This window comes from Oncorhynchus keta, chromosome 9 (assembly GCF_023373465.1).
Source record: "Oncorhynchus keta strain PuntledgeMale-10-30-2019 chromosome 9, Oket_V2, whole genome shotgun sequence".
Lineage (NCBI taxonomy): Eukaryota > Metazoa > Chordata > Actinopteri > Salmoniformes > Salmonidae > Oncorhynchus > Oncorhynchus keta.
The window spans coordinates 45,977,237-45,989,431 of NC_068429.1; the positions used below are offsets into that span (position 1 = coordinate 45,977,237).

Sequence of the window (12,195 nt, forward strand, 5' to 3'; positions counted from 1 at the left end):
GCCCATCGTTGTCCGGGCCGTCATTGTAAAAAATGTATTATTTACTGACTTGCCTAGTTAAATAAAAAAGGTTACACTTACACCAAAAAGTTATTTTGTTGGCATTTACGCATGTCCCCGCTACCAGTAAGACATAATCAAAACCTATTTATTTTGCTGACTTGCGGTGCTGTTTCTTTGTTCATCCGTTTCATTCTCAACCAAAGATGCACGTGTTGTGACGCTAGCCACAATAAGGATTAGGCATATTAGTGGAATTTGCAGTTCACCTTCAAAATAAGTGTAGCATAATTCTACTATTTGTGTTCATTTGCATCACTGTCAATGTCATATCTTTATTTTGAAGGCAAACCGCAGATGCCATTATTGTGTGTAATCCTTATTGTGGCTAGCTTCACAACACATAACCAGGTCCGGTCGAGCCTCACTAGCCAGATGAAGTTAGCTGGCTGCTTATAACGTTCTGGTCATTGTTTTCAGGCTGGTTGTGTTGGTGCTAGCTAGGTACCAAGCTAAAGCTAGCTACCACAGAAGTTGCTGTCGAACAAATGATGCTTTATTACCAACGCGGTATTGTAAACACATCGTTCGTAGACTGTGTTTGCAAACTTTTTGGTACAGCTTTGACAGTGCTACTGTATCTTTTTTGACACTCAAAGACCCAAACAGCGTTCCATAGTATGCATGTAGTACAGCTAATAGCATTAATGTGTAACTCCGGTAGGGCAACATCTGAAAAATAGCACACTTGGTAGTGTGCCGGTGCTCGACCAGTTGGTAAAAGCTAACATCGTCCACGACAGAGAACGGTGGATTGTCAAGGGCAATGTATTCCATTATCTTGACTTTAATGGATTTCGCCTTTTTTAACATCTCCGTTAAACTAGACATCGGGCCGATACCAATGTCGGCATTTTTTAGCTAATTTCGTCCAATTCCGACATCGTGCATACCTAGTGGGAACACCTCGTTGGAAAAGCATTCCAGGTGAAGCTGGTTGAGAGAATGCCAAGAGTGTGCAAATCTGTCAAGGCAAAGGGTGGCTACTTTAAAGATTTGATTTGTTGAACACTTTTTTGGTTACTACATGATTTCATGGGTTATTTCATTATCCTAGTTTTTTTTATCCTAGTTTTTTTTAAATTTAAATTAAGAAAACCCCTGGAATGAGTAGGTGTGTCAAAAACTTAACTGGTAGCATATTTTCTGCATCTCACCAATGTTCTTTGTGATCCGAACTCCTCAAACTTAAGATTTGTACGTCCATAACTCCCCCCCAATCTTCCTCTGTTCAGTGTCTGTTCTTTTGCACACCTTTTCTTTTTAGTGGCCAGTCTGAGATATGGCTTTTTCTTTACAACTCTGCCAAGAATCTGTCGGAATTAGAAGCACAAGCATTTCGCTACACTCGCATTAACATCTGCTAACCATGTGTATGTGACAAATAAAATTTGATTTGAAGAAGGCCAGCATCCCAGATTCGCCTCTTCACTGTTGACGTTCAGACTGGTGTTTTGCAGGTACTATTTAATGAAGCTGCCAGTTGAGGCGCCTGTTTCTCAAACTAGACACTAATATACTTGTTCTCTTGTTCAGTTGTGCACCCCACTCTTTCTATTCTGGTTAGGGCCAGTTTGATCTGTTCTGTAAAGTGAATAGTACACAGCGTTGTACGAGATCTTCAGTTACTTGGCAATTTCTCACATGGAAATAGCCTTCATTTCTCAGAAAAAGAATAGACTGACGAGTTTCAAAATGGCCAGAAACAACTTCCTTCTGAGCCTGTAATCGAACCCACAAATGCTGACGCTCCAGATACTCAACAGTATAAGGCCAGTTTAATTGCTTCTTTAATCAGAACAGTTTTCAGCTGTGCTAACATAATTGATAAAGAGTTTTCTAATGAATCAATTAGCCTTTTAAAACAATAAACTTTGATTAGCTAACTTTGGTTGCTGATAATGGGCTTGTACACCTATGTAGACATTCCATAACAAATCTGCAGTTTCCGGCTACAAGTAATTTACAACATTAACTTCTCTAGGGTAGGGGGCAGCATTTGGAATTTCGGATGAAAAGCGTGTCCAAATTAAACTGCCTTCTACTCAGGCCCAGAAGATAGGATATGCATATAATTGGTAGATTTGGATAGAAAACACTAAAGTTTCCTAAACTGTTAAAATAGTGCCTGAGTATAACAGAACTGATTTGTCAGGTGAAAACCTGAGAAAAATCCATTCAGGAAGTAGTTTTTTTTGTGTGTGTGGTTTTCTATTCAATGCCATTACAGTATCCATCCACTTAGGACTCAAATTGCAGTTCCTTTGCCTTCCACTAGATGTCAAAAGTATTTAGAAATAGTTTCAGGCTTGTATTCTGAAAATGAGGGAGTAAGAGCAGTCTGAATGAGTGGACCCTGCTGTGTCACAGAGCTTTTTCATGCGCCCGACCGAGAAAGTGCCTTTCTTGTTGACCTTTTATATTGACGACGTTATTGTCCGGTTGAAATATTATCGATTATTTAGGCTAAAAACAACCTGAGGATTGATTATGAACTACGTTTGAAATGTTTCTACGAACTTTACGGATACTATTTGGATTTTTTGTCTGCCCTTTGTGACGGCGTTTGAGTCTGTGGATTACTGAAGAAAACGCACAAACAAAATGGAGGTTTTTGGATGTAAAAAGACTATCGAACAAAAGGAATATTTATTGAATAAATAAATGTCGAGTGCAATCATATGAAGATCATAAAATGATTCACTTACCTTTGATCTCTTTCTGACTAGTGTAAGTCTTCTACTTGGCTGGTTACTGTTTGTAATGATTTGTCTGCTGGGCTATGTTCTCAAATAATCGTAAGGTATGCTTTCGCTGTAAAGCACTTTTGAAATCTGACACAGTGGTTGGATTCACAAGAAGTTCATCTTTAAACCTATGTAAAATAGTTGTATCTTTTCTGAATTATTATAATGAGTTTTTCTGTATTTGAATTTGGCAATCTGCAATCTCACTGGATGTTGGCCAGGTAGGACGCTAGCGTCCCACATACCCTAGAGAGGTTAACAATGTCTACACTGTATTTCTGATCAATTTGATGCTATTTTAACAGACTTTTTTTGTTTCAAAAACAAGGACATTTCTAAGTGAACCCAAACTTTTGAACAGTTGTGTGAGTGTGTGATATATATATGCAACATGTAAAGTGTTGAACTGAAAATACAAGATCCCTGAAAAGTTGTGTATGGAAATGATTTCACTCAAATTTAGTGCACAAATTTGTTTGCATCTCTGTAAGTGAGCATTTCTCCTTTGCCAAGATAATCCAGCCATGTGACAGATGTGGCATATTAAGAAGCTGATTAAACAGCACGATCATTACCCATATGCACCTTGTGCTGGGGGAACAATAATAGGCTACTCTAAAATTTGCAGTTGTGTCCCACAACACAATTCCACAGATGTCAAGTTGAGGGAGCGTGCAATTGGCATGCTGACTGCAGAAAAGTCCACTAGAGCTGTTGCCGGATAATTTATTGTTAATTTCTCTATTTGGCAGTATATCCAACCGGTCTCACAACCGCAGACCACGTGTAAGCACGCCAGCCCAGGACCTCCACATCCAGCTTCTTCACCTGCGGGATCGTCAGACCAGCCATCTGGAGAGGTGATGAAACGGTCTCAGGGAAGCTCATCTGCATGCTCGTCGTCCTCACCAGGGTTTTGACCCAACGACAGTTCTGCTCACCTTCGATGGCCATTGGCACGGTGGAGAAGTGTCCTCTTTACGGATTAATCCTGTTTTCAACTGTACCAGGCAGATGGCAGAAAGTGTAAGGCGTTGTGTGGGCGAGCAGTTTGAGGTTGTCAACGTTGTGAACAGAGTGCTACATGGTGGCAGTGGGGTTATGATATGGGCAGGTATGAGCTATGAAAATCCACAATTGCATTTGAACTATGGCAATGTTAATGCAGAGATACAGGGACGAGACCCTGAGGGCCATTGTCGTGACCTCCATCCGCCGCCATGCCCTCACGTTTCAGCATGAGAATGCATGGACCCATGTGGCAAGGGTCTGTAGACAATTCCTGGAAGCTGAAAATGTCCCAGTTCTTCAAAGGCCTGCATACTCACCAGACATGTCAACCACGGAGCATGTTTGGGATGCTCTGGATCGACGTGTATGACTGTTTATTATTTCATTTTTTCCACTCAAACCCCCCGCGGGCCAGATTGGAACCCCCTGCATTAGAATTAGACAAGGAGGATCCATCAAACATGGTCAGACTCGCTTAGGTTGAACAAACAAAATTGGCAACTATTGGGCCTCCCGGGTGGCACAGTGGTCTCATCGCAGTGCTAGCTTTGCCACCAGAGACTCTGGGTTCGTGCCCAGGCTCTGTCGCAGCCGGCCGCGACCGGGAGGTCCATGGGGCAACGCACAATTGGCCTAGCGTCGTCCGGGTTAGGGAGGGTTTGGCCGGTGGGGATATCCTTGTCTCATCACGCACTAGCAACTCCTGTGGCGGGCGAGGAGCAGTGCACGCTAACCAGGTCGGCAGGTGCATGGTGTTTCCTCCGACACATTCCTCCGACACACGCGGCTGGCTTCCGGATTGGATGCGTGCTGTGTTAAGAAGCAGTGTGGCTTGGTTGGGTTGTATTTGTCTCTCCCGAGCTTGTACGGGAGTTGTAGCAATGAGACAAGATAGTAACTACTAACAATTGGATACCATGAAATTGGGGAGAAAAGGGGGTAAAAAAATAAATAAAAAACTACTGAGAAAACAAAAGGCTGGCAATGTTTTTTTTGCAAACACCCTTTCTGAATTTGAAAGTTACCCAAGAACTAATCTGGTTAGTTTTTCAAAAGTATTCATATTTCTTCTGCTAACAACTTATTATTTCGTTTTCCCCCGTTTTTTTTTGTAATCAGATGTAAAAACTCCAGGGTTCACCGCCCAGTGGAAGGCATGTAAAGCCTTCAACCTCCTAACTGTTACTATTAAATAAGCCTGGTAAGTGTTTCAATGACAGATGAAGGGAATGAACATGCTCAACTATCCTCTTAAAAAAGTAATTAAAACAGTGCTTGATTGACTAATTTAACTAATCCCTGATTTGTAAACCACAACACTTTGTCATGGTCTTCAAATGTTTTACTGCAGCAACATTTGCCCAGGGCAGCCCAACTAAGTTGTCTTTGGATGACACTACAGTTCCACTCACCTGTAATGCTGCAGGATACGTTTTGATTGGAAGATGTTTGGAGAGCAGGATTGTGATTGGCTGAAAGATGTGCGAGTAGGACGTGAGTTCTCTGTAGAGTGAAGAGCAGTGTTTCAACAGGTCCATACAGGTGGCCACAGCAGACAGCCTGGGGGGGGGCATCATTAAGACAGAAGACACTGGTTAAATGACCACACTCAGACAAACATGCAAAAACACACACATGGACACACACTGACTCTGTTTATAATCTATGAATAGTCATTTAAATAACTATACCTGCATGTAAATATTACCCCAATTAACCTGTGCCCACAACCATCGACTCGGTACCGGTACCCCCAGTATATATCTTCGCTACTGTTATTTTACTGCTGCTCTTTAATTTTTTGTTGTTATTTACATTTTTTACTCATCTATTTTTTACCTAACACTTACTTTAACTATTGTTAGTTAAGGGCTTGTAAAGTAAGCATTTCACTATAAGGTCTACACCTGTATTCAGCACAAGTGACATAACATATCTGACACAGCCACATACAATGACCCACTCATAGGGAATGTTGAGATTTCAGACACACACTCCTATTCACCTGGGGTGGAGTCTAAGTGTGTGTCCCGTCCACTACCCAACATACGGTTTCTCTCTAGTCTCCACGCATGAAGACTGGAAGCTGACACAGCGTTCTTAACTACAATGGCACTGAGACACTTCTCTCTCACACACACACACACACACACAACCCTGCATCTGTCTTTGTAAGCCCCACAAGAATGTCTTCCTGTGAAGACCAGAAAGGTTTCTCAGCAATGACTTCATATGGGCAGTGGCTATGATGGGTGTAGATAGTTTGTGGTAGGGGTGGTATGTGTGTGTTAAAGGAAACAATCAACTGATTTAAAAACAGGGAGGTGGGTGCCAGTCTAATTACTGCTCAAATAAACTAATAAAACTTGAGCATCTCTGGAAAGATCTGAAAATAGCTGTGCAGCGACGCTCCCCAAGAATGGGAGAATCTCCCCAAATACAGTTGTGCCAAGCTTGTACCATCATATCCAAGAAGACTCAAGGTTGTAATCGCTGCCAAAGGTGCTTCAACAAAGTACTAGGTAAAGGGTCTGAATATTTGGGTAAATGTGTTATTTCTGGGTAAAAAAAAAAATAAAAAAATTAGCAAACTTAAAAAAAAAAAATGTTTATGCTTTGTCATTGTGCGTAGATTGATGAGGGGAAAAAAACTTTGATAAAGTTTAAGGCTGTGATGTAACAAAACGTGGAAAAAGTGTAGGGGTCTGAATACTTTCCGAATGCACTGTACAGCCTATTGGCGCACCAGATAACGCACAGCCAACTGGGACAGGAGAGGTGCAACTGAACTTGAAGCAGCGAATGATGTGTGAATAGTGCAACAGAGGTGCTTTTAATACAGTTGTTTGGCTAACGCATAGCCTACAAAACAGAAAGACGACCGCTTCCAAGTTGCCTAATAATTTTTCATCCCAAAGTTGCCTGTCTGCGCGTGCTAGTGATGTGCAGATCAGCTGTTTGTTCACCCACACCCACCCACAATTTCAAATTACCCATTCGCAACTACCTGACGACATGTGATAGTGAAAATCTGAGCTCTGCACAGAACCTAAACTGCAAATATAGTAAATGTGTTGTACAGTCAGAGATGGCAGAACAATTTATGACATGTCTTTTTAGTTACGTCTGTTTTCACTTATCATTTCCGACATTTAGGTAGGCTATTTGTTAGTCCACTTGTCTAGAATTAGATAGCCTAATATGCTGCTTCTCTTCTATCTAATGTCATTAATTGTCGCCCTAGAAGACAAAACAATTGCTCACCGGAATGTCATAAATTGACCGAATAAATGCTGCAATCTAGTTGACATTGGTACGGTTAGTTTTTTCTTTCATCTCTGCTTCTCTCGCCCAGCATAGACATTTAGAGACCGGGGAGAAAATGCTACAAACAAAACAGATACGATTTCACCAACATTTTCTAATGACATCAGCTTGACCAGTTAAGGATATTAAACTGTTAAAACAAGCCAACATGTTTTTGATGAGATTTCAGTTTGGCTTGGATGCATATTTTGTGATTGAAATACTATCAGCTTCTATGATGCTGATAAAGATAGCTCCTTTACAAACACACTCATTCTTTTAAGATGCAGAAATAATTTCTCCAGACTAAAAATATACATTTGGTGTATGATTTTATTGTAAGAAAAATGCTTTATTCTGCAGGAGTTAATATTATATTAGGGTATGTGAGGTGTTATAGACCTACAGCCAGTGTCCAAAAGTTCAGTTACCTTACTCGATTTAACCCATCTGAACAATATAGTTCCCTTGACATGCCATTCTGAAGTCCCCCATCGTGTAACTGTTGAATTTGTATAGCGGCTCAAACATATTTTACCACGTCCTCAAATCTTTCCCAAACAGACTACTGTTCTGGCCCTACTACTTATTTTCAACTCTCCGTTTCGCAGCTTTTGTCTTATTGAATTAAACTCCGACATTGTCCTTTTTGCCTCAGTGGATCGAAGTTAACTCTTTCTGCCCAAGCTCCCAAAAAGCATTTGGTGGGTATTTGGCACACTGCAGTTTGGCCCTAAAGCTTAGGCTACGCACGAACTTCAGATAAAAATAATGAAAGAGATGAATTGCGCAACAATTATACATTTAAGGATTTTTTAAATGAATCGTTCTCTTTATTCAACCCACCGCTACCTACCTGCCCTTCATCCGCACAATACTTTATGACCCTAAACCCGCCGTCCTGTTGATAACTGCAGGGACTGTAGTGGAATGTGCTTTGTGGTTCCCGAACAGGCAAGTGAAATGTTGTCCCTCGTGTTCCATTTGTACACGTGCAACAAAAAAGAAAGCAAGCTTTAAACAGTTCTTCTCCCTAAATTCCCCCCCCATGTCTCTCACTCAATTGCGTTCGACCACTCCCTCTACACGTGTGCGCACACAAACTCCTGTAGGTCTACAGAAATACATTTCTATAAAAACCTTAGGTGTTAAACACGCTTACATTCCTTTTTTATTTTACCCCTCTTTTCTCCCCAATTATGTGATATCCAATCGCGATCTTGTCTCATCACTGCAACTCCCCAACGTGCTCGGGAGAGGCGAGTAATGCATTACTCCACGAGACATGAAGCTCCAAACGGCGCTCCTTATCACCCACCCCCTTAACCCGGAAGACAGCCACACCCATATGTTGGAGGAAACACCGCTCGTCTGACGATTGAAGCCAGCCTGCAGGCACCCGGCTTGCCACAAGGAGTCGCTAGCGCATCATGAGCGAAGTAAAGCCCACCTGGCCAAACCCTCCCCTTACCCAGACAAAGCTGGGCCAATTGTGCGCCGCCCTATGGGACAACCCGGTCACAGCTGGTTGTGACAGCCTGGGATTGAACCTGGGTCTTGTTGAAACAGTCCAGTTCCACATTGAAAATATGCAAAAACCTTTGACAAAGGGATATTTTCATTACAATCATTAAGCCTCGACCTATTCATCAAACAGATGTCGTGGTCATAATTCTTCACCGTAGTATTGTTAATCACTTAACAAAATTCTAAAGAACAGGCGGAATAAACTAAATCGAACATCTGTATCTAAAAAGAAAAACAGAATTTGCTTTTGTAACCCCTGAAGAATTTGTCTTTCAACTCACCAAATTGAGCCCGGTTTCAAATGATTACTGAGAATAACTGACCAAGATGCGAGATACACATCACTTCACATTGGCAACTTTTTTCGTTCTACTTTATATTCAGGGCATGGATCTGTATCAGGGTACAGATATTAAAATCACCAACATTCTTCAAGGAACAGAATCAGAAGCGGGAACAAAAGTGATCTATACTGTTCCAGAACAGAAGCCTTTATTTTAATAATCATGGGAATTGGTTAATAACTTTCTTTTACGTTCCAGGCATTTTTTCCCAGCCCCACAAAAAAAAAAAAAAAAAAAGCAAAAATAAAAACCGCTTATGCCTTCCCGCTGTCGATCAGAAACTTCTTCTTGCTTCTGCCTGCCAGCTGAATCTTTGCCAGTGTGTGTGTGCGTGTAGGGTACCTGACCCTTCTCAGCATAACTGTAGCCTACTGATGTTACAAGCATGATTCTGCATAAACAAGCTTGTTAGCTAGATAGAATGTCTTGAAACTACAGTTGTCTAAGTTCCTGCATACAAGCTGCCCCTCTGCATGTATAATTCTGCGGGCTTAAATCAGATAATGCAAGTCATCACAAGATGCCAAGCGCTTCAAGCAAAGCCTCCTCTTCCACCCTCTCTCCCCGCACGCAAATTTTCAGTTGCATCTTGCGCCAGACACTTGTCTTCCCATCATGCATGTAAACAAGTCGCTGATCTATAGCTTGCCCGCTCCATATCAAGCTGCTCTTTCTGCAATGCATGGCTGGTGAAGTAATTGAATGTTAAGCTAAATGTTGTTGTTTTTTAATATTAAAACAATTCGTTTTTTTGGTTCAGGACTTAATTTGTGCCAACCCTTGGTTTTATTACTTCTTAAAAAATTGTTTTTTTACATATAAAATATGTCTTGACTGCGACAAGGGCTCGATAAATCAGAGTGTCTAGTCTGCTGAATTGACAAAAAAAAGTATATGCCACTGCACAGCCGTAGGCTTCTACAAGCAACACTGCTTAAGGATCTGACCCTTTTTTAAAAATTGGTGCTCTGCTCTCTATCTTACCTGTAGTGGTCTGTGTCCAGGTCAGTGGTCAGTGTGAGTGTCTGGGTGGCAGACAGAGGTAGGGTCTTCTTGCTCCATGTCTGGCTGGACTCTGGGTCTGACAGCACCAGCAGGTCACTAACCTTACCGTTCTGCCTGAAGGGTGGCACCACTGAGTAACCTGGCAGGAACACACACAGCAGCCAGTCATGGTAGGGCCCTAGGTGTCACACGGTCTACATCAGTGGAGTCTGCTGAACAGCTCTGAGTAATTTTTTATTTTACCTTTATTTAACTAGGCAAGTCAGTTAAGAACAAATTCTTATTTTCAATGACGGCCTAGGAACAGTGGGTTAACTGCTAGTCCAACGCTCTAACCACTAGGCTACCCTGCCGCCCCTGGAACAGAGTGAATGGAATGGCATTAAACACATGGAAACCACGTTTGATGTATTTGATACCATTCCACTAATTCCGCACCAGTTATTACCACGAGCCCATTCTCCCCAATTATGGAGCAACCAACCTCCTGTGGTCTACATGTCAAATAAATACAGACAGGGCTACAGTCTTTTACATGACAAATACACCCACTAGAACAACTACGGAGGAGACATACTTTTTTTTAGAAGAACAAGCGAAGTGGAACAAGGCAAACAAATTATGCGTAACAGCATGATTTATTTAAATTCCACTAAATCCAATCAGCATCAACGGAAGTTGAGATCTTGACACCTAGCAGAGGTTAGCTTTCATTCTGCCAATGACTTGGCATGGCGGTGAAACTATTTCACAGGGCACCGCTACTGCCATGGTGCCCTGAATGCACTCTACAGCATTGTGCAGAATCATACTGTAGCTGGCAGAAACACAGAGGCAATCACAAACAGGTAGGTGGGCAGGCAAACGTTTTTTTGGTTATTTAGAAGTGTTCATTCGGACCTCTGCCCACGTTTATTTGAATATTCGAACTGATATTAGTATTTAACATCAAATCAACATTTATTGGTTGTGTACACAGTTTAGAATACGTTAGCCCCTAACAATGCAGCGGGGAAAAAAGTATATATACATATATATAAATATATATACACATATGTGTTTTATGTCGGAACAAATCCAATGAATAACCCAAATAGGTCTGTAGCAAAGTATTTCAAACGTAATCTACACAAATATACACAAGATATACTAAGAATATGTACAGCAGTAGATATTAGAACGAGCTATGTCAAGAATCCAATATATAAATACATGTGGTGAGTTTAAACTTTAACTAAAATGTACAGTAAGTGGTAGAATTAACTCAGTCGAGAATACAGTATTTAAATACACAGTACAAAACCCCCATGGCAAAATTGATAAAATTGCAGGAAATTAGCATCCGGATCAGAGTCCGACGCTCAGGTGGCTAAGGCCCTTGATCTTTCTGGCCTTCCTGTTACACTGGGTACTGTAGATGTACTGGAGGGCAGGCAGTGTGCCCCCGATGATACTTTGGGCTGACCGCACCATCCTCTGGAGAGACCTGTGGTTGCTAGGAGTGGAATTGCCATAACAGGCAGTAATACAGCCTGACAGGATGCTCTCGATGGTGCATTTGTATTAGTTTGTGAGGGTCTTAGGGGGAACGCAGAATTTCTTCAGTCTCCTGAGTTTGAAGAGGCGCCGTTGCACCTTCACCACACACAGGTCCTCTGGAACTTGAAGCTTTTGACTCTCTCCACTGCGGCCATGTTGATGTGGATGGGGGAGTGCTCCCTCTGCTGTCTCCTAGAGTCCACGATCATATCCTTTTGTTGACGTTGAGGGAGAAGTTATTATCCTGGCACCACTCTGCAAGGGCTTTCACCTCCTCTCGGTAAGTTGTCTCGTTGTTGTTGGTAATAGGGCTTACCACTGTTGTGTAGTCAGCAAACTTGATGATTGAGTTGGAGGTGTGCGTGGTCTTACAGTCATGTGTGAAAAGGAAGTGCAGGATGGGGCTGAGCACACATCCCTGCAGGGCCCACATGTTGAGGATTAGCATGGCAGAGGTGTTGTGTTGCCTACCTTCACCAGGTCAGCCCGTCAGGAAGTCTAGGACCCAGTTGTACAGGGAGGGGCTCAGACCCAGATCTTTGTAATAAGCTTTGATTACTTATTGAGTATTCATTTTTGAGAAAGAAATTATATGCCTATTTTAACAATGAAAAGGCATTGCCTAAATTAAATGATCCATGTTACATACATAACTC

General features: G+C 41.8%; 1 protein-coding gene across 2 annotated transcripts in view; it reads right to left on the reverse strand.

Moving 5' to 3' along the window:
• The window catches only part of nop14 (NOP14 nucleolar protein homolog (yeast)), a 28,417-nt gene that overhangs the window by 3,774 nt on the left and 12,448 nt on the right, over window positions 1–12,195 (reverse strand). For both annotated transcript variants that reach the window (XM_035776794.2, XM_035776793.2), the window contains exons 15-16: window positions 9,980–10,139; window positions 5,231–5,378 (exon numbers count right to left, since the gene is read on the reverse strand). In XM_035776794.2, coding sequence (XP_035632687.1) covers window positions 5,231–5,378; window positions 9,980–10,139 — 308 coding nt within the window. The remainder of the gene's footprint in view (window positions 1–5,230; window positions 5,379–9,979; window positions 10,140–12,195) is intronic.